Source organism: Pongo pygmaeus, chromosome 10, assembly GCF_028885625.2.
Source record: "Pongo pygmaeus isolate AG05252 chromosome 10, NHGRI_mPonPyg2-v2.0_pri, whole genome shotgun sequence".
NCBI lineage: Eukaryota > Metazoa > Chordata > Mammalia > Primates > Hominidae > Pongo > Pongo pygmaeus.
The window spans coordinates 48,358,635-48,381,771 of record NC_072383.2 but is presented as its reverse complement, the minus strand read 5'-3'; the positions used below and the strand labels follow the sequence as shown (position 1 = coordinate 48,381,771).

Genomic DNA, 23,137 nt, shown 5'->3' with positions numbered 1-23,137 from the left:
TTCCAGATGTCTAAAGATGTTCTTATCTTGGTCAGAGTCTTGTTCAGGTCTGGGGAGAGACTCCTACGAAAACAAGAGCATCTGGGTGTTTTTTTTTTTTTTTTTTTTTTTTTTTTTTTTTTTTTTGAGACAGAGTTTTGCTCTGTTGCCCAGGCTGGAGTGCAGTGGCACAATCTTGGCCCATTGCAACCTCCGCCTCCCAGGTTCAAGCAATTTTTCTGCCTCAGCCTCCCGAGCAGCTACGATTACGGGTGCCTGCCACTGCACCCAGCTAATTTTTGTATTTTTAGTAGAGACAGGGTTTTGCCATGTTGGCCAGGCTGGTCTTGAACTCCTGACCTCAAGTGATCCACCCACCTCAGCCTCCCAAAGTGCTGGGATTACAGGCGTGAGCCACCATTTCCAGCCTACAAGAGCATTTTTAGACAAAGAAGTATCTGGAAAGCATGAGCAACCATCGAAAGAACTGTGGCTGTTTAGCATGGGGAAAAGTGGTGAAGAAGGACACGTTCACTAAAATATGTAGAAAACAAACCAAACAGATTCTGTATTGGTTAAGAACCCAGAATGAAAGCCAGTAGGTAAACACTACAGAGGTGGTTTTTGTTTTGTTTTGTTTTTTTTGAGACAGTCTCAGTCTGTCACCAGCGCTGGAGTGCAGTGGCATAATCTTGGCTCACTGTAGCCTCAACCTCCCAGGCTCAAGTGATCCTCCCACCTCAGCCTCCTGAGTAGCTGGGACTACAGGCTTGCCACCACACCTGGCTATTTTTTTTATTTTTTTGTAGAGATGGGGTTTTACCATGTTGCCCAGGATGGTCTTGAATTCCTGGGCTTAAGCGATGTGCCCGCCTTGGCCTCCCAAAGTTCTGGGATTATAGATGTGAGCCACTGCACCTGGCCAAACCACAGTTTTAATTTTACAGATTTTAAGTCAATACGTGTTTGGATGATCCTTTATCAGGGAAAATGTAGGGGGAATTCCTGCAAAGAGCAGGAAACTGGATGAGATAATATCAACTACCCTTTTCATCTGCTTACCATTTAATAGTTTACAAAGCACATTCTCATTTGGTGCTTCTGATAATTAGGAAGTAGCAGAGAGAGTGTTTTACAGATGAGGAGAACCTTTAAGCTGGTTCTTTCCACCATATTATGCTGACTTTCAAGAGATCAATGATCTGTTAGTCCCTTCCCATTATGAGAGTCTATCACTAAAAAAGGACTCAGTTCCAGCATTCCACAGAAGGTATCAGAGTGTTCCCCCGGGGCCTCATGGCCTCATCTGGCTCCTATGGATAGGCCTTTTTGGCCACCGCAGATTGCACACCCAAGACAAGAATCAGTCTATTTCCTTACTCCTCCCATGGAGCTCTATGTTTCAAGGTAGGTATGTGGTCCCAATGACCAATTAATTAAATCAGTTGACATTACGACTAAAACTGAAGTGGGAAGCACAGTGTATGCTGGGGGAGTTACCATTCAGCAATGCTTCTGTGGATCCGGGACACCGAGGTCTCAATATCGATTGGGTGGTATCGTAATCCTCTCAGCTCCAGTGTTTCATCCAGCGCTCCCACCACATACAATGCATCATGACGCTCTGACAGAAAGAAAAAGAGAGAAATGTGGCTCGGACATATACTGAGTGCAACATAACACTGGAGTCCAGAGCAGAGGGGTCCGACTGCCTGTCACCTGGCTCTGCCCCTACCAACTGTGTAACTCTGGGCAAATTCCTTAAGGCTCTGAATCCTGCTGCTCCTCTGTGAGATGGGAATAATAATCAATGGCTGCTGTGAGGATTTGTGAGTTAATCCATGCACAGTAGTTAATATGGTATGTGGTATATTGTAAATGATACCAGAAATTAACTGTTATTATTATTACATGTTAGGAACTGTGTTATGTGCTGGGGAGACAAAACTGACAAAACCCAATTCCTGCTCTGAAGATCCTTACAGTTGAGGTGGGGGAAAAGATACACAAAGAGGCATTCCGTTGTAATGTAGCAAGCCCAGCGAGTGTGCATGAGGTTCAGAGGGGCAGAGGACATCACTGAGTCTAGCTCAAAGGTTCAGGGAAGGCACCTGGAAAAGCTGAGGGCAGAGCTGAGCTTTTAAGGACAAACAGGACTCAGCCAGAAGGGAGGGATGGAGGAAAGACAGGAGTTGAGAGGGAGAGGAGTTGAACAAGTGTCATTCTTTCTAGGTAGCTTCATGGAATACAGATATAAGGAGGAGGGTTGTAGAACATAGAGGAAACTAGTCCTGGTTTCTAACAGGCTTGTAATCCAGCTAGGACACAGAAGGAAGATTATTTTGCAGTAATTTCTGGAAAAACACAGATTTCTGAAAAATTCAGCAAAACAAAGTGATTGAAGCTGTTGGAGTGAAAAGGATCAGGAGGTGCAGCAGAGGCTCCCATCACCTGGTGAGCTCATGAAGACTGATGACAAAAACAAGAGAAACATAGCAGTGAATGACTAATGGGTGCTTCCTGTGTGCCAGGCACCGTTCTTGGCATCTAAATGCATCACGTCCTTTAATCTCACATCATTTCCATGAGGCAAGAAACACAGTCATCCCCATTTTCTAAGCAGGAAACAGAGGCTAAGTGATTGCTCAAGGTCACCCAGCAAATGGCAGAGGTGGGCTGCAAAACCAGGGCACCAGGCAGGGATGCCACCCTCTGCTCCACTGGGTTGCCCCTGCCTCTCCATGAAATCTGGGGAACTATGGATGCTGGTCAGTATGGAACTATGGAGAATTTAGGACTTTAAAATCCAGTGAGTTATATATCTATCACTTCTTCAAGTATAGGATATAGTCAGTGTTGGGTATTTTTAAGTGGCTGTAAGTGCCAGTCTGGAAGAAAGAGTGACGGTGGGCAGCAGTGAAGCTGTGACAATCAACTGGGCAGAGGGTGATGGGAGGGAATCCTCATACCGGAGGCCTGGCCAGGAAGCAGGCTGTGTCCAACACAAGACACTGAGGCACTGCCATGCCTCAGCAAGATGGCTCCTTGGAACTGACGCCCCTCCTCCTGCTCTCCAAGTGGTGTGCAGGGTAGATGAGCTACAAGATGTAACGCTTTTCCCAGATGTGGAATCAGCCCTGCAGGGACTGAAAGTCTGTTTAGCCAGGGACGCTCACTCGCCATCAGGCACATCTCTCTGACTCACAGCTCGGGATGCTCCTGGGCTTGCCCCAAGCGCTCACCTCTTAGACACTCTTCATGGGGCAAGGCATGACTCCAAATGAATAGAGAGTCACTTATGGGTTTAAGAGTCACAGAAGGGAGTAACTAAATAGACACACTCCACAATCCAAGGCAGGCTGAAGGAGGTCAGCTAGTGCTACAGAAACACAAAGCAAGGTCAATGGGGAGTTGTTGCAGAAGTACCTCCAGTGGCCGCTGTGAGCTCAGTCCGGCGGACAAAACCAAGGTATCCTGTACGAGCCCAGAGTGTCTGAGCTGCATCTCCAAAGCTGAGGCGAGTGTTGAAATGATCAGCTTGAAGAGTCTCACTATCATAGATGGTGTAGTAGCCGCTGGCTGTATGGGGACTGTTCACCCAAATCTACAAGAAAAGTGCTTTGGTCACAACTCACTGGGGACACACAACTGTATTAATTCTCTTGGATCAGGTTATTTTGATTTTTTAAATCTCATTTTTATATTAACAACAACACAACTGCATCAATAAAGGCAGCTGACATTTACCACGTGCTCATCATGTACCTAATCTCCATCCATCCTGATATATATGACAATGACAACATCGTTCACACAATGTTGTTCCCATTTTACGGATGAAAAAACAAGGAGTTAACTAATTCCCCTAACACGCGGAAATGAGGAGACTCGCACCCATGCCCGTGTGGCTCCAGAGGGTGTACTCTCACCCACAAGGCTACCCTGTCTCCCTGGTTCATTTCTCACCCTCCTCCAGAGTCCCACGAACACATCAGGGATCATTTCTGTGCTTCCGGGATAACCGTGGAAGCCCACAGGGAAACACCATGCGGTGTTTGAGTTTATAATATAAACAGAGCAATAGCTAACAATAAAGTTACTGAGAATCATTATGTGACAGACACTGTTCCATGTACATTACAGATGCAGGTGTTAATACATTTAATTGTTATAATGATTCTACTCAGGAGGTGAGGTAGATGCTACTATTAACATTTAAAAATTTTTAAAATAGGCTGGGTGTGGTGGCTCACGCTTATAATCCCAGCACTTTGGGAGGCCAAGGCGGGTGGATCACTTGAGGCCAGGAGTTCAAGACCTGCCTGGCCAACATGGTGAAACCCCCTCTCTACTAAAAATACAAAATTAGCCAGGTGTGGTGGTGTGCGCCTGTAATCCCAGCTACGTGGGAGGCTAAGGCAGGAGAATCACTTGAACCGGGGAGATGGAGGTTGCAGGGAGCCAAGATGGCACCACTGCATTCCAGCCTGGGTGACAGAGCAACACCCTGTCTCAGAAAAAAAAATGTTTTTCAAAGTAGAGATGGGGTCTTTGCTATGTTGCCCAGCTGGCCTCAAACTCCTGGCCTCAAAGTGGAGTGGCCTCAAACTCCTGCTTCAGCCTTCCAAAGTGTTGGGATTACAGGCATGAGCCACTGCACCTGGATGGTGCTATTATTATTATTATTATTTTTCAGAGTCTTGCTCTGTCATCAGGCTGGAGTGCAGTGGCGTGATCTCGGCTCACTGCAACCTCCGCTTCCTGGGTTCAAGCCTCAGCCTCCCAAGTAGCTGGGACTATGGGCACACGCCACCACGCCCAGCTAATTTTTGTATTTTTAGTGGAGACGGGGTTTCCTCATGTTGGCCAGGATGGTCTCGATCTCTTGACCTCGTGACTCACCCACCTTGGCCTCCCAAAGTGCTGGGATTACAGGTGTGAGCCACTGCGGCCAGCCGCCAGTGCTATTAATATTTATGGATGAGGAAACTGAGGCCCCAAGAAATTAACCTGTCCAATACTGAGAAGCTTGTAAGTGGCAGAGCCCAGGTCATCTGGCTCCTGCACTTACAGTACTCCTCCCATTCAGCTATGTAATGAAATATCAGCATCCTTCAAAGATTTGGGGAGGCTGGGCATGGGGGCTCATGCCTGTAATCCTAGTATTTTGGGAGGCTGAGGCAGGCGGATCACCTGAGCTTATGAGTTTGAGATCACCCTGGGCAACATAGTAAAACCCTATCTCTACTAAAAATACAAAAAGTTAGCCAGACATTGTGGCACGTGCCTGTAGTCCCAGCTACTTGGGAGGCTGAGGCACAAGAATCACTTGAACCTGGGAGGTGGAGGTTGCAGTAAGCCCAGCCTGGGCGACAGAGTGAGACTGTCTCAAATAAACAAACAAAAACAAAGATTTGGAGGAAGAAAAATTAACTATTTTATATAGTTAATTTTTATATACTTATATATAAATAATATGTATTTATATATAAATATTTTTTGTTAAAGGGCTGGGCCTAGAATTTTTTTGTTAATGCAAACATGGATACATTTTAGAATACAATATAACATCTGAATGACCTTAAAAATTTGTAAATATGTGACTCCTTTCAGTTTCGTACCTTAATAGGTGGGAACATGTAGGATTTGCTCACTTTCCTTTCTAGCTAAGGGCATGTCAGTGGACAAATCTGGCACCATTTCCAGTTTGGGTGCCTAAATCTTCCCTGGATCCCAGTTTCAATCTCCCTCTTCTGTCAATTTCAGTCTCATGCCTTACAGAAAAAAATTAACTCCATTCACAACGGGGGAAAGCTAAATCTGAAGTTTTACTGATTTCTAAAATGTGAATCCTAGAGATTTTTACTGCTGACTTTTCAGAGTAAAAATGAAAATTATTACAAACCTCTCCAAGGTGAGAGTCTCCAACCGGCCCTTTGGTCTCAGGATTAACAATAACCACTTTCACTCCAGGTAAAATCTAAGAATCAAAGGGAAAATACAAAGATTGAGTTCAGTGAAATCTAATGACCTCCAGGAAAAGCAGTTAGTCACCTGCTGGAGAGGTGGGAGAGGCACACAGGGCGAGAGCCAGCTGCAATGGCATCACAGCAGCTACCCTGAGGGGACCATGGCAGAGACCTTGTGTCTTGCTCTCACTGAACCTTCCTCAGTTCATTGAAGACCAAAGGTCTAATAAAACTCAGCCTCAAAAATAAAATGGGAGCCAGTCTGCCATCTCTTCAAAGGGATGAGAAACTGCAGATCAGGACCTTAACAGTAGAATTTGTAGAATAACCTTTCCCTTTTCATGCTCTTTCTCATTCACTGGGATGATGGCAGTGAAACCCTTTAAAACAGAAAGGGCAGCAGGCAGGGACAGCCTGAGTGACTCTACTCCAGACTCCAGCTGGTGCTAGAGTTGGAGGAATGTGAAGAGTGAGAGAGGACAGCAGCAGCTTTGCAGGACAGACGGATATCCACGACCCCAGGATCTTCCTCAGGAAGGAAAAGGAAGACACATATGCTGGCTGAGGGAATGGCTCAACCATTCTAACAAAAGAAGGGCCTCTCTGGTTACCCATATTCTGCCCCCTTCGAACTCCCTTTTTATCTTGGGTTTCTAAAGTATGAGGTTACTTGAGAAGCCCTCAATAATTATCTGGGCGCAAACATCTAAAACCTCAAGGAAGAGACGAGACGGTTCCCTTAGTCCAGGGCGGGCACAGGCTAATGCTCGTGAGGTGTGCTTGGCTGCTGAGGCAAGTGAAGATGTGACAAGGCAGTAACAAAATCAGCAAAACCCCCTCCGCTCGCAGATGCAAACAGAGAGTGAGACTGGAGTAAGCGCCCCATGGGGTGATACACCACCAAGTAGGTTTGGCAGGGATTCTTTTTTTCCCTCCACAATTTTTTCACTGCCCTTCAGAATTACTAGACAGGATTCTGAGGTATCACCACTATCTCGTCAAAGGGCAGAGAAATTCCCACTTGTCTTGACAATGCATGTGGGTTTCCTATCATCCTTAGTAAATTGCTTCTCACTAAATCTCTCTTTTGACGTTTTATAGCCTCATTCTAATCTAAGAAATCTTACTCCCACAGATGTTAACTCTCAAATATCTTTTTATTTTTTTTATTTTTTTTTATTATTATACTTTAGGTTTTATGGTACATGTGCGCAATGTGCAGGTAAGTTACATATGTATACATGTGCCATGCTGGTGCGCTGCACCCACCAACTCGTCATCTAGCATTAGGTATATCTCCCAATGCTATCCCTCCCCCCTCCCCCCACCCCACAACAGTCCCCGAAGTGTGATGTTCCCCTTCCTGTGACCATGTGTTCTCATTGTTCAATTCCCACCTATGAGTGAGAATATGCGGTGTTTGGTTTTTTGTTCTTGTGATAGTTTACTGAGAATGATGATTTCCAATTTCATCCATGTCCCTACAAAGGACATGAACTCATCATTTTTTATGGCTGCATAGTATTCCATGGTGTATATGTGCCACATTTTCTTAATCCAGTCTATCATTGTTGGACATTTGGGTTGGTTCCAAGTCTTTGCTATTGTGAATAATCCCGCAATAAACATACGTGTGCATGTGTCTTTATAGCAGCATGATTTATAGTCCTTTGGGTATATACCTAGTAATGGGATGGCTGGGTCGAATGGAATTTCTAGTTCTAGATCCCTGAGGAATCGCCACACTGACTTCCACAAGGGTTGAACTAGTTTACAGTCCCACCAACAGTGTAAAAGTGTTCCTATTTCTCCACATCCTCTCCAGCACCTGTTTCCTGACTTTTTAATGATTGCCATTCTAACTGGTGTGAGATGGTAACTCTCAAATATCTTTAATCTCATCCCCATTTTTATTTTCCTTTCAACTTTAAATGCATGTGTGTCTTCCCTGACCTTAAACCACACTCCCATCTCGGCCTCTCCTAGCTTTCTCCTTGTGACGTTTGTAAGATAGAACCGGGCCGGGCACAGTGGCTCATGCCTGTAATCCCAGCACTTTGGGAGCCCGAGGCAGGTGATCACCTGAGGTCAGGAATTCAAGACCAGCCTGGCCAACATGGTGAAACCCCATCTTTACTAAAAACACAAAAATTAGCTGGGCGTGGGGGCAGGTGCCTGTAACCCCGGCTACTCAGAGGCTGAAGCAAGTTCTCCTTGAACCTGGGAGGCAGAACTTGCAGTCAGCTGAGATCGCGCCACTGCACTCTAGCCTGGGTGGCAGAGTGAGACTCCATCACGAAAAAAAAAAAAAAACATATCCACCTTTCATACAATGAGCACTGCATTTTGCTGGTCTGTCAATAAGAATAACATGTCAGTTGGATTTTTAAAAATCGATGGAAATTAAGAGAGTTCAAATTTACTATTCTTCTTATCTATGTACCCATATGAATTTGAAAGTATTAGCCAAGCTGAAATTATCTCCAGATTTCAATTAAGGCTTGCCCTGGACACTAATATATTATATGGCTTCTGGTTTCTTTAAACTGAACCACTTCTCCACACAGCCCACCTTCCCCATGGTCAACAGAACAAATTACCTTTCCAGACTCTGAGAGAAGCAAACTCTGAGGGGCGCCACGTTCCACGAGACGAACCCTGCAGAAGAACGGTATTTACTATATATAGGGCTTTTAAGAAGAGAAGTCGCCATGTTCCTGCAGCTCAGTGCTGCCTTCCCACGACCTCTAACTTGTCTCTCTTCCTCACACTACAGCGGGGTTTCTCAAACTCAGCACTACTAACATTTTGGCCAGATAATTTTTTGTTGAAAGGGGCTATCCTGTGCATTGCAGAGTGTTTACCAACACCTCTGGCCTCTGCCCACTAGATGTCAGTAGCAAGCCCCCTTTTATGACAACCCAAAATGTTTCCAAACATTGTCAAATCTCCTCTGGGGCGGCAAAATCTTCCCAGGTTTCAAACTGCTGCATGAGAGAGATGCTCCACCTATGCAGGCTAGGTCAGTGCAGTGGGGCACTCCAGATAACACATCCAGGGCAGTGGGGCTTTGGAAGAGAGGTCTTAGAGCCCTGGGCCAGTGCTCACCGTGGGACACAGCTAAAATTCCCTTCTGGGCTAAGGAGGCAGGCTTTTACCCATGGGGCTCAGATAAAGTGTTGTTTCAAAAACCCTACTCTGACTCATTTATCTTATCTGTCCTATTATTTTTAAACTCTTAGAGGAAAGAGACTATCCATTTTAGTTTAATTTATATCAAATGTCACAAAATACTTTTATATGGGCAATAACTAATATACTTTAATATTAAAGAACAGTGTAGCAACTGAGAGAATTAAAGCTTTCTTATAAATGTAAATCTCATATATTAATGATAAAAACAAATTCCTTCCCTCTTCCCATTCCCCTCCTGGAAGATATGAACAAAAGGAATGAGGGAAAATGCTGGCTCTGAGGTTCCGAATTTGTTATGCTTAGGAACTAGTAGGAAAGGAGCATTAATAAATCTGTTGTACCTGTCATGTCTTAGTGATTTCAGATCCACATACACAGTAGTCGGATCAGGCCCTGAGGTTCCCTAAAGAAAGACAAATCAATGCATTGTTTAGAATTTCGATAAACTGTATTTCACATTTTCAAACCAAGAAATAATTTAGCCATATACATGAAAAATCCACACTCTTTTCGCCTCTCCTCCCCTTGAGAGTAGGCCCCCTGCTCTCACTCTTATCACGGGTACTGTGGCAGCACTGAAACGTTTCCATGCTGAGGAGGGCTTTCATCCCTGGATTCAAAGCAGAGGTGAGACAGGTCGGCAACCCAGGGACTTGCAAAACCAATATTGGCCACAGTGACAGCAAGAGGGCTATGATGGGGCTCAAGGTTAAACCATCAAGACCCTTCTGAAAGAAGAAGGTCACAGAAGACCTGAAATAATCCACCCATGTGTGCTATCTTCTTTCACTCACTTTTGTCCATGCCTATATTTGCCTTATTATTTTTTTAAGAGACAGGGTCTCAATCTGTCACCCAGGTTGCTGGAGTGCAGCAGTACAATCACAGCTCACTGCAGCCTCAACCTCCTGGGCTCAAGCAGTCCCCTGGCCTCAGACTTCCAGGTAGCTGGGACTAAAGGCATGTACCACCAAGCCCAGCTATATTTTTTGCGGGTGGGTGGTGGGGGTAGGGGAGAGATGAGGTCTCAACTATGTTGCCCAGGCTGATCTCAAACTTCAGGGCTCAAGCAATCCTCCTGCCTTGGCCTCACAAAGTGCTGGGATTATACGCATGAACCACCACACCTGGTGCTATATTTGCCTTATTACCTATTAATACATAAAATTAGTCTCACTTCTAGTCCCTTTTCTGTTATTTACCCATCAAGAATAACATGACAAAGTTGCCATCTGGGTGGAGAAGAGAATACAAGGTTATTGTCTGAAAAGAAAAAAAAAGAAAAAAGTGGTATAGAATATAGAGACAGAAAAACAGAAGGTCAGGCCGGGCGCGGTGGCTCATGTCTGTAATCCCAGCGCTTTGGGAGGCTGAGGCGGCTGGATCACTTGAGGTCAGGAGTTTGAGACCAGCCTGGTCAACAGGGTGAAACCCTGTCTCTACTGAAAATACAAAAAATAGCTGGGCGTGGCGGTACACGCCTGTAATCCCAGCTACTCCAGAGGCTGATGTGAGAGAACCGCTTGAACCCAGGAGGTGGAGGTTGCAGTAAGCCGAGACTGCACCACTACACTCCAGTTGGGGTGACAGAGCAAGGCTCCGTCTCAAATAAAAAAAAAAAGAAAAAGGAAAAACAGGTCAGATACAAGTAAAATCCAAATAAGACTCAAATCTTTGTGACTCATCATCATGACCACATGACAACGACTCAAGTAAACACTAACACTGCGCTCACTGCCAGCACTGCTCCAAGAACTCCGAGCTGGCAGCTCAGTGATTGTGCAGAGCTGCCTGGCGAAGCACAGTACTGCTACCTTCACCTTACAGATGAGCAAAATGAGACACAAAGAAATCGAGATTAAAAAGCCCAAAGTTCCAAAGCAAGTAAGCGTGGCTGGGGCCCAAGCCCAGGCAGCCTGGCTCCAAAGCCCATGCTCTGGGATACTCCATATTCCTCTCCCGTTTGTGAGCAGACAAGATTTCATGAGGGTCACCTGTAAACATATTGCTACATTGACTCTTGATCCAAAAGTGGTGCTGACAGCCCGCGGGGACAGCCCGATGTCTTTGAAGAGCTTAGAGAAGGACTGCTGGAGTGCAACACGGGGCCTCTCCTCCGCCACCACCACACAGGTCCGGATGCAGGAGAGGTTGATCCCTCTGGTCTGCAAGACACCATTATATGGGAGCCAAGTCAGTAGGATCATAAAAGAACTGAACAGGTAAGGCCGCTGTTCCAGCTCCTTGGTCAGGAAAAGCCAAGCAATTGTGTATTCTCACCTCAGGCACACAGAGAAAAGCAGCTTTCAGAAGAGAAGAAACGGACAAGGCATCCCATTAAAATCACTATCTGCTGGTAAATTTGCTCATTCTCTAGTTCTTTCCTCTTCCTTCTAAAAATCTAAGGCTCTTCAGCAATATGTTTTTATCCCTCCTCATTTCTGTACCTTAGATGTCCCCCTATTTGATGGGACTGAGAGAAAAATTAATCTAGAACTCTGGCAATCTAATCTCGTCTCTTTTTGCATTCCAAAGATATTTTTCTATCAAAGAAAATTCAGTATCTTCTGACTTTCTCATCTGCAAGTCAGACAGATCATCATTTGACACACACATGAATGAATGAGTTACCCTTATCTTTGGGGATATTCTGAATTCCTAATATTTTGAGGTTTCAAATTCTATTAGGATAAAAAAGTATTGGAAGCCACAGTTCCCTTTTATGTTTACATAAGGTCTTTCTAGTTAGCCTCCCAACCAGTTTCCCCTTCTTGTCCACAAAGTAAGAATCATATTAAACTGTGGAAGAGTGCACTAAATTAGGAAGGTGGAAGAGATAAACTTGCCAAGGTTTACAATACACCCATTTTTAACTGAGTGACTTGAAAAAGGCAAGCAAACATGTCTGTTAGCCCCTGCTCTGGCCCTGTTACCTCCTGGCCCATTTCTTCAAAACCTTTTGGGACTAGACACCTGCTGGAGCTGCTTCTTACCTTTAGCACTTCCACTTGGTTCCCAAGACCTTTGGTGCAGAGCTCCATCACTGAATAGGAGCAGAAAGTGTCCCTTATTTTGTACTGGTTGACCGTGGCAAGCCAGAGGAAAAGGTTGTTCTCTAACTCCATAGGAGGAATTAAGACAGACTGGTGGCCTGAATAGACACTGCAGTGAAAGAGACGAGCTGGAATCATCAATTCATCCTGGACACCTGATGCTTCAGAACCCCACCAATTCCACAGATATTTACTGAGTGTAAAGGACAGTGTAGGGACATATGAGATATAAAGCTCTAAGCATCAGTCTTGTTCCTATGCAACTCGCAAAAGGAGCAACTATGAAATAAAGCAGACTGTGGTAGGTCACTTTAGTCTACGTAACATTCTTACAACTGCCCTCAAGCTAATTAATATGGTCAAGATGATACTAAACATTCTGGAAAGGTAATTCCTAATAACGAATCTTTAAAACCCTGATGGAGTAGCATTTTTTCCTCTTTCTATTCGGAAACCTTATGTGTGGACTGGATTTTATTCCTATGGTTTCTTTTAAAGATGTTTATAGACATTTTATTGATGCTTGAATATGAGATGTGAATCAAGAACACTGAGATCACAGAATAAAGAGCAGTTCATTCAAGCTCGATAAGCCAGGGTGGGGGAGTCGTAGTGCTTCACTGAGCTGCTGACACTTGAGCTGGAGCTTGAAGAATGAGTATGAATTTGGCAGTGGCCAGAAGAAGTGGGGACGGTAGTGAGGGTGTTCTAGGCAGAGGAACAACATATACAAAGGCCGATAATTACAGCATGTTTGAAGCGATCAGAAACATTAATAGTATTCAAGTGGCCAGACACGGTGGCTCACACCTGTAATCCCAGTACTTTGGGAGGCCATGATGGGAGGATCGCTGGAGCCCAGAAGTTGAAGACCAGCCTGCGTGATACAGCAAAACTCATGCCTCTACAAAAAAATTTTTTTTAACAATTAGCCAGGCGTGGTGGCACACACCTGTAGTCCCAGCTACTTGAGAGGCTGAGGTGGGAGGATCACTTGAGCCCGAGAGGCTGTAGTGAGCTGTGATTGTGCCCCACTGCACTCCAGCCTGGGTGACAGATTGAGACCCTGTCTCCTTTAAAAAAAAAAAAAAAAAAAAAGAGAGAGAGAGAAAGAAAGAAAGAAAAAAGAAAGAAAGAGAGAAAGAAAAAGAAAAAGAAAAAATAGAAAAGAAAAAGAAAAAAAGAAAAACAAAGAGTATTCAACTGAAATCATAGCATACAGGGTGCATGGAGGAGTAAGGCCAGAAGGGCTAAGGCCAAACTGTGAAAGGGCTTAACCATCCTATGAAGGAGTTTAGACTTCACCCAGCAGGCAGTCATTGCCGCTTTAAGTTGGGGCAACACTGACAAAGGGATTGGTGATACGAGCCACTGAAAGTTGAGAGACAGTTAGGAGAGGCTGCAATAGTTCAGGTGAGAGGTGATACAGGCTTGAACCCAATAGCGTATCCCAGGATAAAAAGGAAGGAATGGGGCTGGGCGTGGTGGCTCACACCTGTAATCCTAGCACTTTGGGAGGTCGAGGTAGGCGGACTGCCTGAGTCCAGAAGTTCAAGACCAGGATGGGCAACATGAAGAAACACTGTCTCTACAAAAAAATTAGCCAGGTGTGGTGGTGTGCACCTGTAGTCCCAGCTACTCAGGAGGGTGAGGTGGGAGGATCGCTTGAGCTTGGGAGGGGAGGTTGCAGTGAGCCGAGATTGCACCACTGCACTCCAGCCTGGGCAACAGAGCAAGACACTGATTTAAAAAAAAAAAGAAAAGAAAGAAAAGAAAAAGAAAAAAAAGAAAAAAAGGACAGAAAGGAAATATGGATCCTCATATCCATATTCAGTCCATCACAGGAAGAACTATCAACACAATGATTTTTTTTTTTAGAAAGAAAAAACAGGAAGGAACAGAGTTCCTATCATGTCTCATCTATAGCCACAAGGCTTAAACTCTTGGCTCATACAAAATGGCAGTGATTTTATGCCTAAATCTGTTTATAGATCAGAATCACTAGAAGCTCAGGAATCCTGTATTTAAAAATACTAGTGGTGTGGTCTCCATCTCTGGAGATGAAGGTTAATAAGTCTTGGGGAGTCCCATTAATTTTTGTTAAAAGACCCTCAGGTGATTCTTATGTACATACAGGTGTAGAACAACCAAGCCAAAGGACATACATTTGATTAGACACAAGACATAAAGATACAGAATCTGAAGACAAGACCCATGTTTCTAGTGTGGGCCCCTACGTGGATGATCCTACCCTAACAAAGAGAGAATAGGAGGAGAATGTTGAGCTTGAGCTGCAGGCATCTGTGAAGCATTCATGATGTACACCAAGGAGGTGAAAATGCAGGTCTGAGATGAGGTTCCCTGGGGGCATGGTGAGAGGAGCTGGACTCTGTATTCTGCAAGGAGCAACCTGGCCAGGGCAAATGTGCTACTTTCCGTCCACATGCTGTCATCCCATCCCATTGTGCTCCTTCCTGCCAAGCCTAGGGGGTATGTGCTGGCTGTCAAAGCATGACATGTTTCATCCGAGAATCATCCTTCTACTTGGCTTTGCTTCTAAAGCAAGGATTACACGGTGGAGCAGAGAGCAAGTAACAGGATCACTGCCATTTTGTATGAGGAATAAAATTAACAGAAAATAACAAAGGGAATACAGACAAAACTGTTTTTAAACAAACCTCAGAGACACAGTAGATCCATAAATTCTGGAAACACTAGCATTTTACTGAAACTTTACCAAATTAAGGGAGCAAAGGGAAGGATGAGATGGCCATGGCCACAAAGTATACCCCCACACATTCTGTCTCCTTGGCTTTTCCATCCCTACCTGCAGAGACACCAGAGCGCGAAGCCAAGTCCACAGTAAGGGTCAAGGCAGATGGCGATCTGCCGAGAAGAGTACAACTCACACTGGAGCTTGATGGCTCGACACAGAGCGTTCACTGCAGAGTGGGACATCTGGAAAGTATGGAAAACGGAACAGGCTGGGACTGTTACCCCACAGGCAGAGAAACAGCTCTGACGACAGCTTTGAGGAGTTTCAATTCCCTAAACTCCTCAAAGCAATGTATAATTTTTAGTGCTTCAAAGCCTAATCTAAGTCTCCATTAAGGGAACATATTTCTGTTCATTAGTTAATAATGAATTTTTTTTTTTTTTTTAGACGGAGTTTTGCTCCTGTTGCCCAGGCTGCGGTGCAATGGCACGATCTCAGCTCACCATAACCTCAGCCTCCCGAGTAGCTGGGATTACAGGCACACACCACCATGCCCAGCTGATTTTCTATTTTTAGTAGAGACGGGGTTTTCCATGTTGTTCAGGCTGGTCTCGAACTCCCGACCTCAGGTGATCTGCCCGCCTTGGCCTCCCAAGGAGCTGGGATAACAGGCGTGAGCCACCGTGCCCGGCTAATACTGACTTTTATGATATCTAAATATCAGATTTCATACATATTTTAACTAAAACTCTTTTTCTTTCAGCTTCTATGCTAGGTTCAGACACTTAATAATACAAATTCCTTGTGATAACTCATTCCAGAGGAGCTAATGCCTTTATTTAAATAGAGCAGTGACCCTTGATCCTCACTCTGCCTACCGGTCTCTGGTACAACCACTTGGCCTCTGCATCTATAGTTTCTGGGGTAGTGGTCATCTCTATTTTTTGGCAGACGTGGCATTTTTCCAGCATGCAACTTACCTTCACTCCTGTAAGCATGCCAGTTGTGGAGACACTAAAATCAAGATATGCCAACATCTCAGGAGTGGGCGGTTTATACAGCTGAGGTAACCTTTTCCTGGGTAAATCATCTGCCATGAAAAGAAAAAACCTGATGTCAATCTAACATGCTGGAACACGAAAATCATTGCTCTTCTGTGGCTTTGCTATGGCCAAATTTAGCTTTGCGGATTTGCTAAAGCTTAGGCTTCTCATATTTAACCAAGTAGCTCACATATGTCATTCTTAGAGGTGGGCTGGGGTTGAGGACAACACTAGACAACACAGGCAAGCAAATCTACATCAGGTAAATGTATCTGCTAGCAGCTTAGTAAGGGGAAATAGAACACAGTAGGAAGCAGACTGCTGTTCAAATGCCAGCTCTACCATCAGCTACGTGACCTTGGAGTTATTTCACCTCTTTGTGTCTGTTTTCTTTTCCTCTAAAATGAATCTCTAAAATAATACCTACCCTCATAGAACTGTTGGGAAGTTAATTCACATAAAGCCCTTTTAAAGCAACTGACTGAAGAAATGCTCAAAAAGCATTAGCTGTTATGCTGGTTTCAAGTTAAAGTTCATTATTTACACTTTAGTATGTGTTATATTAATCATGTATGGATTTAAAAGTTGGAAAGTATTTCTCTAAGTTAAATTAGCAGATTTTTTCTTTTTTTTGAGACAGAGTCTTGCTCTATTGCCCAGGTTGGAGTGCAGTGGCTCGATCTCGGGTCACTGCAACCTCCATCTGCTGGGCTCAAATGATCCTCCCACCTCAGCCTCTTGAGCAGCTGGGACTACAGGTCCATGCCACCATGCCTAGCTAATTAAATCAAAATTTTTTTTTTTGTAGAGGTGAGGTCTCACTATATTGCCCAGGCTAGTCTCCAACTCCTGAGCTCAAGTGATCCTCCTGCCTCAGCCCCTCAAAGTGCTGGCATTACAAGCATGAGCCAGTGCACCTGGCTAACCTGGCAGAATTTTAAGAATAGTAATCTATCTGGGTGCAGTGACTCAGGCCTGTAGTCCCAGCTACTTGGGAGGCTGAGACAGGAGGGTTGTGTGAACCCAGGAGTTTGAGACCAACCTGGGCAACATATCAAGATCATGTCTCTTTAAAAAAAAAAGAAAGAAAGAAAGAAAGAAAAATGGTGGCCAGGTGCGGTGGCTCACACTTGTAATCCTAGCACTCCGGGAGGCCGAGGCAGGTAGACCACTTGAGGACTGGGGTTCGAGACCAGCCTGGCCAACATGGCAAAACCCTGTCTCTACTAAAAACACAAAAATTAGCCGGGCATGGTGGTTCATGCCTGTAATCCCAGCTACTCGGGAGGCTGAGGCAGGAGAATCCCTTGAACCCAGGAGGTGGAGGTTGCAGTGAGCCGAGATCGCGCCACTGCACTCCAGCCTGGGTGACAGAGTGAGGGCCCTGTCTCCAAAAGAGAATGGTAGCCAAGAATTGGGAATTCGCTGCTTTCACTCATTTATGATACCTCCTCTGCTTCCCCCCATGTGCTTTATAAGTATGCCAAAACCAGGGATGTCAAAGATTTCCTCTGGCTCCAGCCATACCTCTTCAATGTCTCCTTTGGCTTTCTGGATCAAGAAGGATGTCTAACTCTGAGTTTTAAATCACCATATCATGGGGCACCCATTTCTGGTCAAATGAAAGACTATCACCTTTGACCTCCCTTTGTGCAGGGAAGGGTCAATCATATGACCACTCAAGTGCCTAAAGAAACCTTCCTGTTGTGATTGAGCCCATTAACCACAGACCTACCAGCATCATTAACACCAACACAATCCATTTGTGATAAATATTATATATAACTGTGCTTCTATTCTTCAGTAACAAATATTTAAAAAACCCAGTTCAGCATCTGGTACACAATAACCACAAATACATGTCATTCCTGCATTTGAATCCAGAGTTTAAAAAAAAAAAAAAAAAGGGTAGGGAGGACATTAATGGTTAAGAGGCTGGGAATGGAGCCAAACTGGCTGGATTTGAATTTCAGTTCTGCTGCTTATTTAACTTCCCTCAGTTTTCTAATCTGCAAAATGAGGATAAAAATAGCAACTTACAGGGTTATTGTAAGGATAAAATTATATAACACATTAAATGACTGACATAAGGGCTCAATGAAGGTTAGATGTTATCATGATTACATGCTAGGAGCTTTGTGTTACATCATTTAATCTTTACAACTCCCACTTTATAGACAGGTTAGTACGGATACTCAGAGTAGCAGATATAGCAGGACTTAAACCCTACCTGCCTGACTCCAACACCCACATTCTTCCTATACCACAGCTTTTTCAGCTATTCCCTTATCTTATCCCCTTCTTTAATACGAATACTACCTAAAAATTCTGCACTTTATGGCTTTCAAAGTATAGTATTTTCATATTATACTGCATTTCATCTTCTCAATAAATATACAAGTCAGGCAGGGGTAGGCAGTAGCTTAGGAAAGGGTAATTTCAGTCAAGATTACACAGGCAGTAGGTAATGAAGCTTGAGCCAGAACCCAAATCACCTGACTCCTAGTCCAGTATTGTTTCAACAATATCACATCTCGAACGAAAGGATCAGATATTTTACTTGGCCCTACATGTACATAGTCACATGTAGCATAAAAACCTAACCACCTTTTTATGATACCAAGAGTAACAGCAAAACACTTTTGTTTGGAGAGCTCTTAGCAGACTGTGATCTGGCTCTTTGCATCTGCTGTCAGTGTCTAGTCCTGCACAAGCTTACTGATCCTAGGTTTTGCCTCTGTCTTAGCAGGCAGAAGACATAAAGGCAGGGTAAACATGTCTGGCATGAGAATGGAGGAGATCTCAGGTATTGTGAGCTCTCAGTCCCTCCACCCTCAGAAGAAGTCTCCCTTTCACCTGTGTCGATGATGGTTGGCCAGGTTTTCACATCCACAGCTGCTGCTGCCTCTCGGGACCTCAGTAGCCTCATTAGGGTCTGACTGGTGAGAATACAGGCTGCTTTGCTGACCTAGAAAACAAATGGACAGCAATAAGCATCAGGAGGCTCAGCCCCAACACGGTACCACAGGCCCTGGCTGCTGCTAAAAGCCACTCATGTACCACACTGGACAGGACAGTTTCAAAGAACACATGTGAGACAGACGAGGTCAGTGTTACTGCCTTGCATGTTTCCTTCTGGAAATGTGTGACATTTAATTCTCTCAGAATGATGTACCTGTTCATAATACACTGTATTGTTTGTAACAGTGATTCTCAAAATATTTCAGTTATAATCTCAGTATGGATCCCACAATCCCATGATTTCATGAAGACCACAATTAAATAAAGATGTGGGTTTTGTAGTGCTCAGGAAATGAGAAGAATCAGATAACCATGTTTGAAGGAGACTGCCTCAGTCTCTAGTGAATGATGAGACTTACTATACCTAGCCCATACACTGAACCTAAGGAACCCTGATGCTGATATAAGCTCTCACAGAAACTAGGTTCTCTTGCCCAGCTATACACAGAAATGCAAAGTGACCTACTTTGCCCACGAACTGCATCAACAGCAACTCCCCTCCCTGCTTTTCTGGCCCACTTTGTAGAATATAACAAGGGCATTTTGCTGAATTACACTTTGTAATAAAATCATCTATGGTGATCATGGCTTTGATACTGTGGGCTCCATTTTTGCTGACAGAGCAGCAGTTCTCAAAGAAGCAAATGCTACATGAACTGGAATTTTGTAATCTATCAGCACTGGCCAAGGCTTCCCCTTGCTGTAAACACTAGGATCTCACGCAATACACACTTCCTTATTTTCTTTAACTTTCATATCCTATAAAAACTTCTATCGTCTCCAGAGCAAGGTCTGGACACCTTTTAATGCTATACCAAGTAAATTCACAAAAGTAACTAAAATAGAAGTGACTTGACACTGGGGATAATTCAGTCTGGCATCTAAAATCGCCCAGATAATTTTGCAGGAAAAGTATCAGACAGCACGTTTTAGACAGAAGGGAGGGGGAAACACTTTTTTTTTTTTTTTTTTTTTTTTTTGAGACAGGGTCTGCTCAGGCTGGAGTGCAGTGGCGTAATCTCGGCTCACTTCTAACCTCCACCTCCCAGACTCAAGGGATCCTCCTGCTTCAGCCTCCTGAGTAGCTGGGACTACAGGCAAGTGCCACAATGCCTGGCTACCTTTTGTGTTTTTGTTGTAGAAATACTAATGGCTGCTTCACCTCTTTAATGTTCATGATAACTGCACACAATTCTGTATCTCACCAATAACCACTTTCCCCCAGTTCCTTCACTGAATAATGATGATTGCTTTGGCTGGATTAACAAAAAGGAGGTAGTTTCCAGGAGACAAATTTGAATTCCTGACTTCACAAAATTGGAAAATTAGTAAGGATCCTTAGTTGTCTGAATCTGGATTTTAGGAGATGAGGACAAGGCAAGATATAGCTGGTACTTACATCAACAATCATTCGGACAGTGGGCAGCGTGGCCGTGAGGTTCTGAGCATGTGGAGGTCTGACGGTAACAGGTATACAGCCCGCATACAGGCAGCCATAGAAGGCGGCGATTAACTCAATGCCTGCAAGACAAAGGACCCTGTCAGGAGAGTCACTGAACTGCCTAAGAGCACTGAGAAACTAAAAGGCAAATTTTCCAAAACGATTAAATCATGTGCCAGATGGGTTCTATAGACCATAATTTAACAAAGACTCTAGCAGAAGATATTGAAAGTGAAAGAAGGAAGCATATAAAACTTTAGAAAATGCAGAGAAAACAATTAACAAAAAAAGGAAGGAAATCAGCAGTAAACTCCTGAAATATTTCTGAAGAAGGCATATTGATATTATTGCTTGATATTACTCAGGAGAAATAACTGCAGAAACCAGGAATGGTTAACTAGGAAAATAAAAGAATGGAGAAAGGAGAGGTGAGGAAGCCCTGAGCTTCTTAAAAATATTTAGAAGGCTGCTCTAAAAAGAGCCATCAGACTTCTTAGATGTTGTTGGAGGGGTATGAGTTTTAGGGAGCAAAGTGTGACTCAGTCTGAGGAAGACTCTGGGCAGAGGCCTCCTCAGGAAGAGCTCAAGTCCTTCCCCGTGGCCTCTCACTGACTGACAGGTGCAAGGCCATCTCCTGGGATGCAATGGTGGTGACTGCTTTGTCACATGATCTTCTATGAAATCTCAGTATCTAGGTAAATAAGGCAGCACATGAGAATCACAAAATGAGCCAGGCATGGTGGCGCACACCTGTAATCCCAGCACTTTGGAAGGTTGGGGCAGGTGGATCACCTGAGGTCAGGAGTTTGAGACGAGCCTGGCCAACATGGTGAAACCCCATCTCTACTAAAAATACAAAAATTAGCTGGGCGTGGTGCCGTGTGTCTGTGATCCCAGCTACCCAGGAGGCTGAGGCAGGAGAATCACTGGAACCTGGGAGGCGGAGGTTGCAGTGGGTGGCAGAGCAAGGCTCCGTCTCAAAAATAAAATAAAATAAAATAAACAAACAAACAAAAAACAATCACAGAACAATATGAAGTGTGGGGGGATAACAGGCCAAAGACAGCTGGATGTATGAGTGGATTAGGTGACAGAAATAACAAAGGGAAAACTCAAATATTTCACCCAGAATTTTGAATCTTTACACCAAATTGTCACCAAATAATTCTGAACCCCTCTTACTATGAAGACGAGGTTGTTGAATTAAATCAGAACATGAAAGCAGCAATAACAGAAGAAGACCAAATCATAATATGAAAACTCACACCCCTTCAAAACTCACACCCCTTCAAAACTCACACCCCTTCAACAACATCTAAGAAGTCTGATGGCTTTTTATACATCAGCCTTCTAAATATTTTTAAAAAGCTCAGGGCTTCCTCACCTCTGCTTTCTCCATTCTTTTATTTTCCTAGTTAACCGTTCCTGGTTTCTGCAGTTATTCCTCCTGAGTAACATCAATCATAATACGAAAAATGTTCACAGAATTCACGCACAACATTTCTTTGGGGACTGGGTGAAATTGCCCCATTCCTGAACATTCATAGAAACAAAGCGTCTGTTTTAAGGGTTTCCAAAAGCCAAGTAGCTGAAGACTTCATTCATTCATTATTTACTGAGCGCCTTTTATGTGCCAGGCACTAATAGAAATATAAGGGTGCAAAAACAGACATGGTCCCAGGAGAGCCACTGTACTGCACAATTTGGGGGGTGAGGCTTGGTTCCCACTTCGGCCTGTGTGCATGGTCTTCTAAGTGTTGGGAAGTACACTGCCTGCAAGTCACAGAGAGTGGCTCTGAGTGCCTATCCTCTTATAATTTGTAGTCAGTCTAGTATTGGAGCTTAAAGTCTAGTCTACCAATCCAATGCTTACCAGGTGGATAGAGCAACACCACATTATCTCCTGCATTTAGATGTCCCTTATCACCAAGAACAGATGCAATCCTCTCTGCTCGCTTATGAAGCTGAAGGCAGCTGGCTGTGCATACAGTGGTTCCCTTTAAACAACAGAAAGGATAAGCGGGTCAAAGCTCAGAAAGGAAATAAACAGTAATAAGCACAGCCAATTCAACATCATACCTGAAAGGCTTGTGCCTTTGTAGATTATCCTTAGCAAGTTATCAATTCTAGTGAAAATTCCCTTAGCATCAAAGACATGTGTGGGGCTGGACAGGGTGGCTCACACCTGTAACCCTAGCACTTTGGGATGATGAGGTGGGAGCACTGCTTGAGCCCAGGAGTTCAAGACAAGCCTGGGCAACACAGCAAGATCTCCTCTCCACTAAAAATAGAAAAAAAATCAGTCAGGTGTGGTGGTGGCACATGCCTGTAGTCCCAGCTACTCAAGAGACAGAAGTGGAAGGATCACTTGAGCCAATGCCTGGGCGATAGAGTGAGATTCTGTCTCAAAAAAAAAAAAAAAAAAAAATTTACATCAAACAAAAAGACATGTATGGGATCCTTTTTCTTTTTTTTTGTTCTGACATGGTCTTGCTATTGCCCAAGCTGCAGCGCAGTGATGTAATCACAGCTCACTGCAGCTTGCAGCCTCAAACTCCTGGGTTCAAGCCATCCTCCTGCCTCATCCTTCCAAGAAGCTGGGATTATAGGCATGAGCCACCGTGCCTGGCTGACATTTTTAAATGAAATATGAGAACCCTAATGAATCTGTGGGCTTGAAAAGAAGCTCACTTCATGCAGAGGTGGAACAAGAAAGTCCC

The 23,137-nt window shown here is 44.1% G+C and overlaps 1 protein-coding gene across 6 annotated transcripts in view; it reads right to left on the bottom strand.

The window, feature by feature from the left end:
- DIP2B (disco interacting protein 2 homolog B) overlaps positions 1-23,137 on the bottom strand; it is a 252,843-nt gene that overhangs the window by 5,666 nt on the left and 224,040 nt on the right. For all 6 annotated transcript variants that reach the window (XM_054442807.1, XM_054442806.2, XM_054442810.2 and 3 more), the window contains 12 exons: positions 22,291-22,414; positions 20,376-20,497; positions 18,812-18,923; positions 15,893-16,002; positions 15,024-15,154; positions 12,137-12,305; positions 11,138-11,308; positions 9,485-9,546; positions 8,549-8,606; positions 5,885-5,959; positions 3,406-3,583; positions 1,480-1,603 (listed from right to left, as the gene is read on the bottom strand). In XM_054442807.1, the coding sequence (XP_054298782.1) occupies positions 1,480-1,603; positions 3,406-3,583; positions 5,885-5,959; positions 8,549-8,606; positions 9,485-9,546; positions 11,138-11,308; positions 12,137-12,305; positions 15,024-15,154; positions 15,893-16,002; positions 18,812-18,923; positions 20,376-20,497; positions 22,291-22,414 (1,436 nt within the window). The remainder of the gene's footprint in view (positions 1-1,479; positions 1,604-3,405; positions 3,584-5,884; positions 5,960-8,548; positions 8,607-9,484; positions 9,547-11,137; positions 11,309-12,136; positions 12,306-15,023; positions 15,155-15,892; positions 16,003-18,811; positions 18,924-20,375; positions 20,498-22,290; positions 22,415-23,137) is intronic.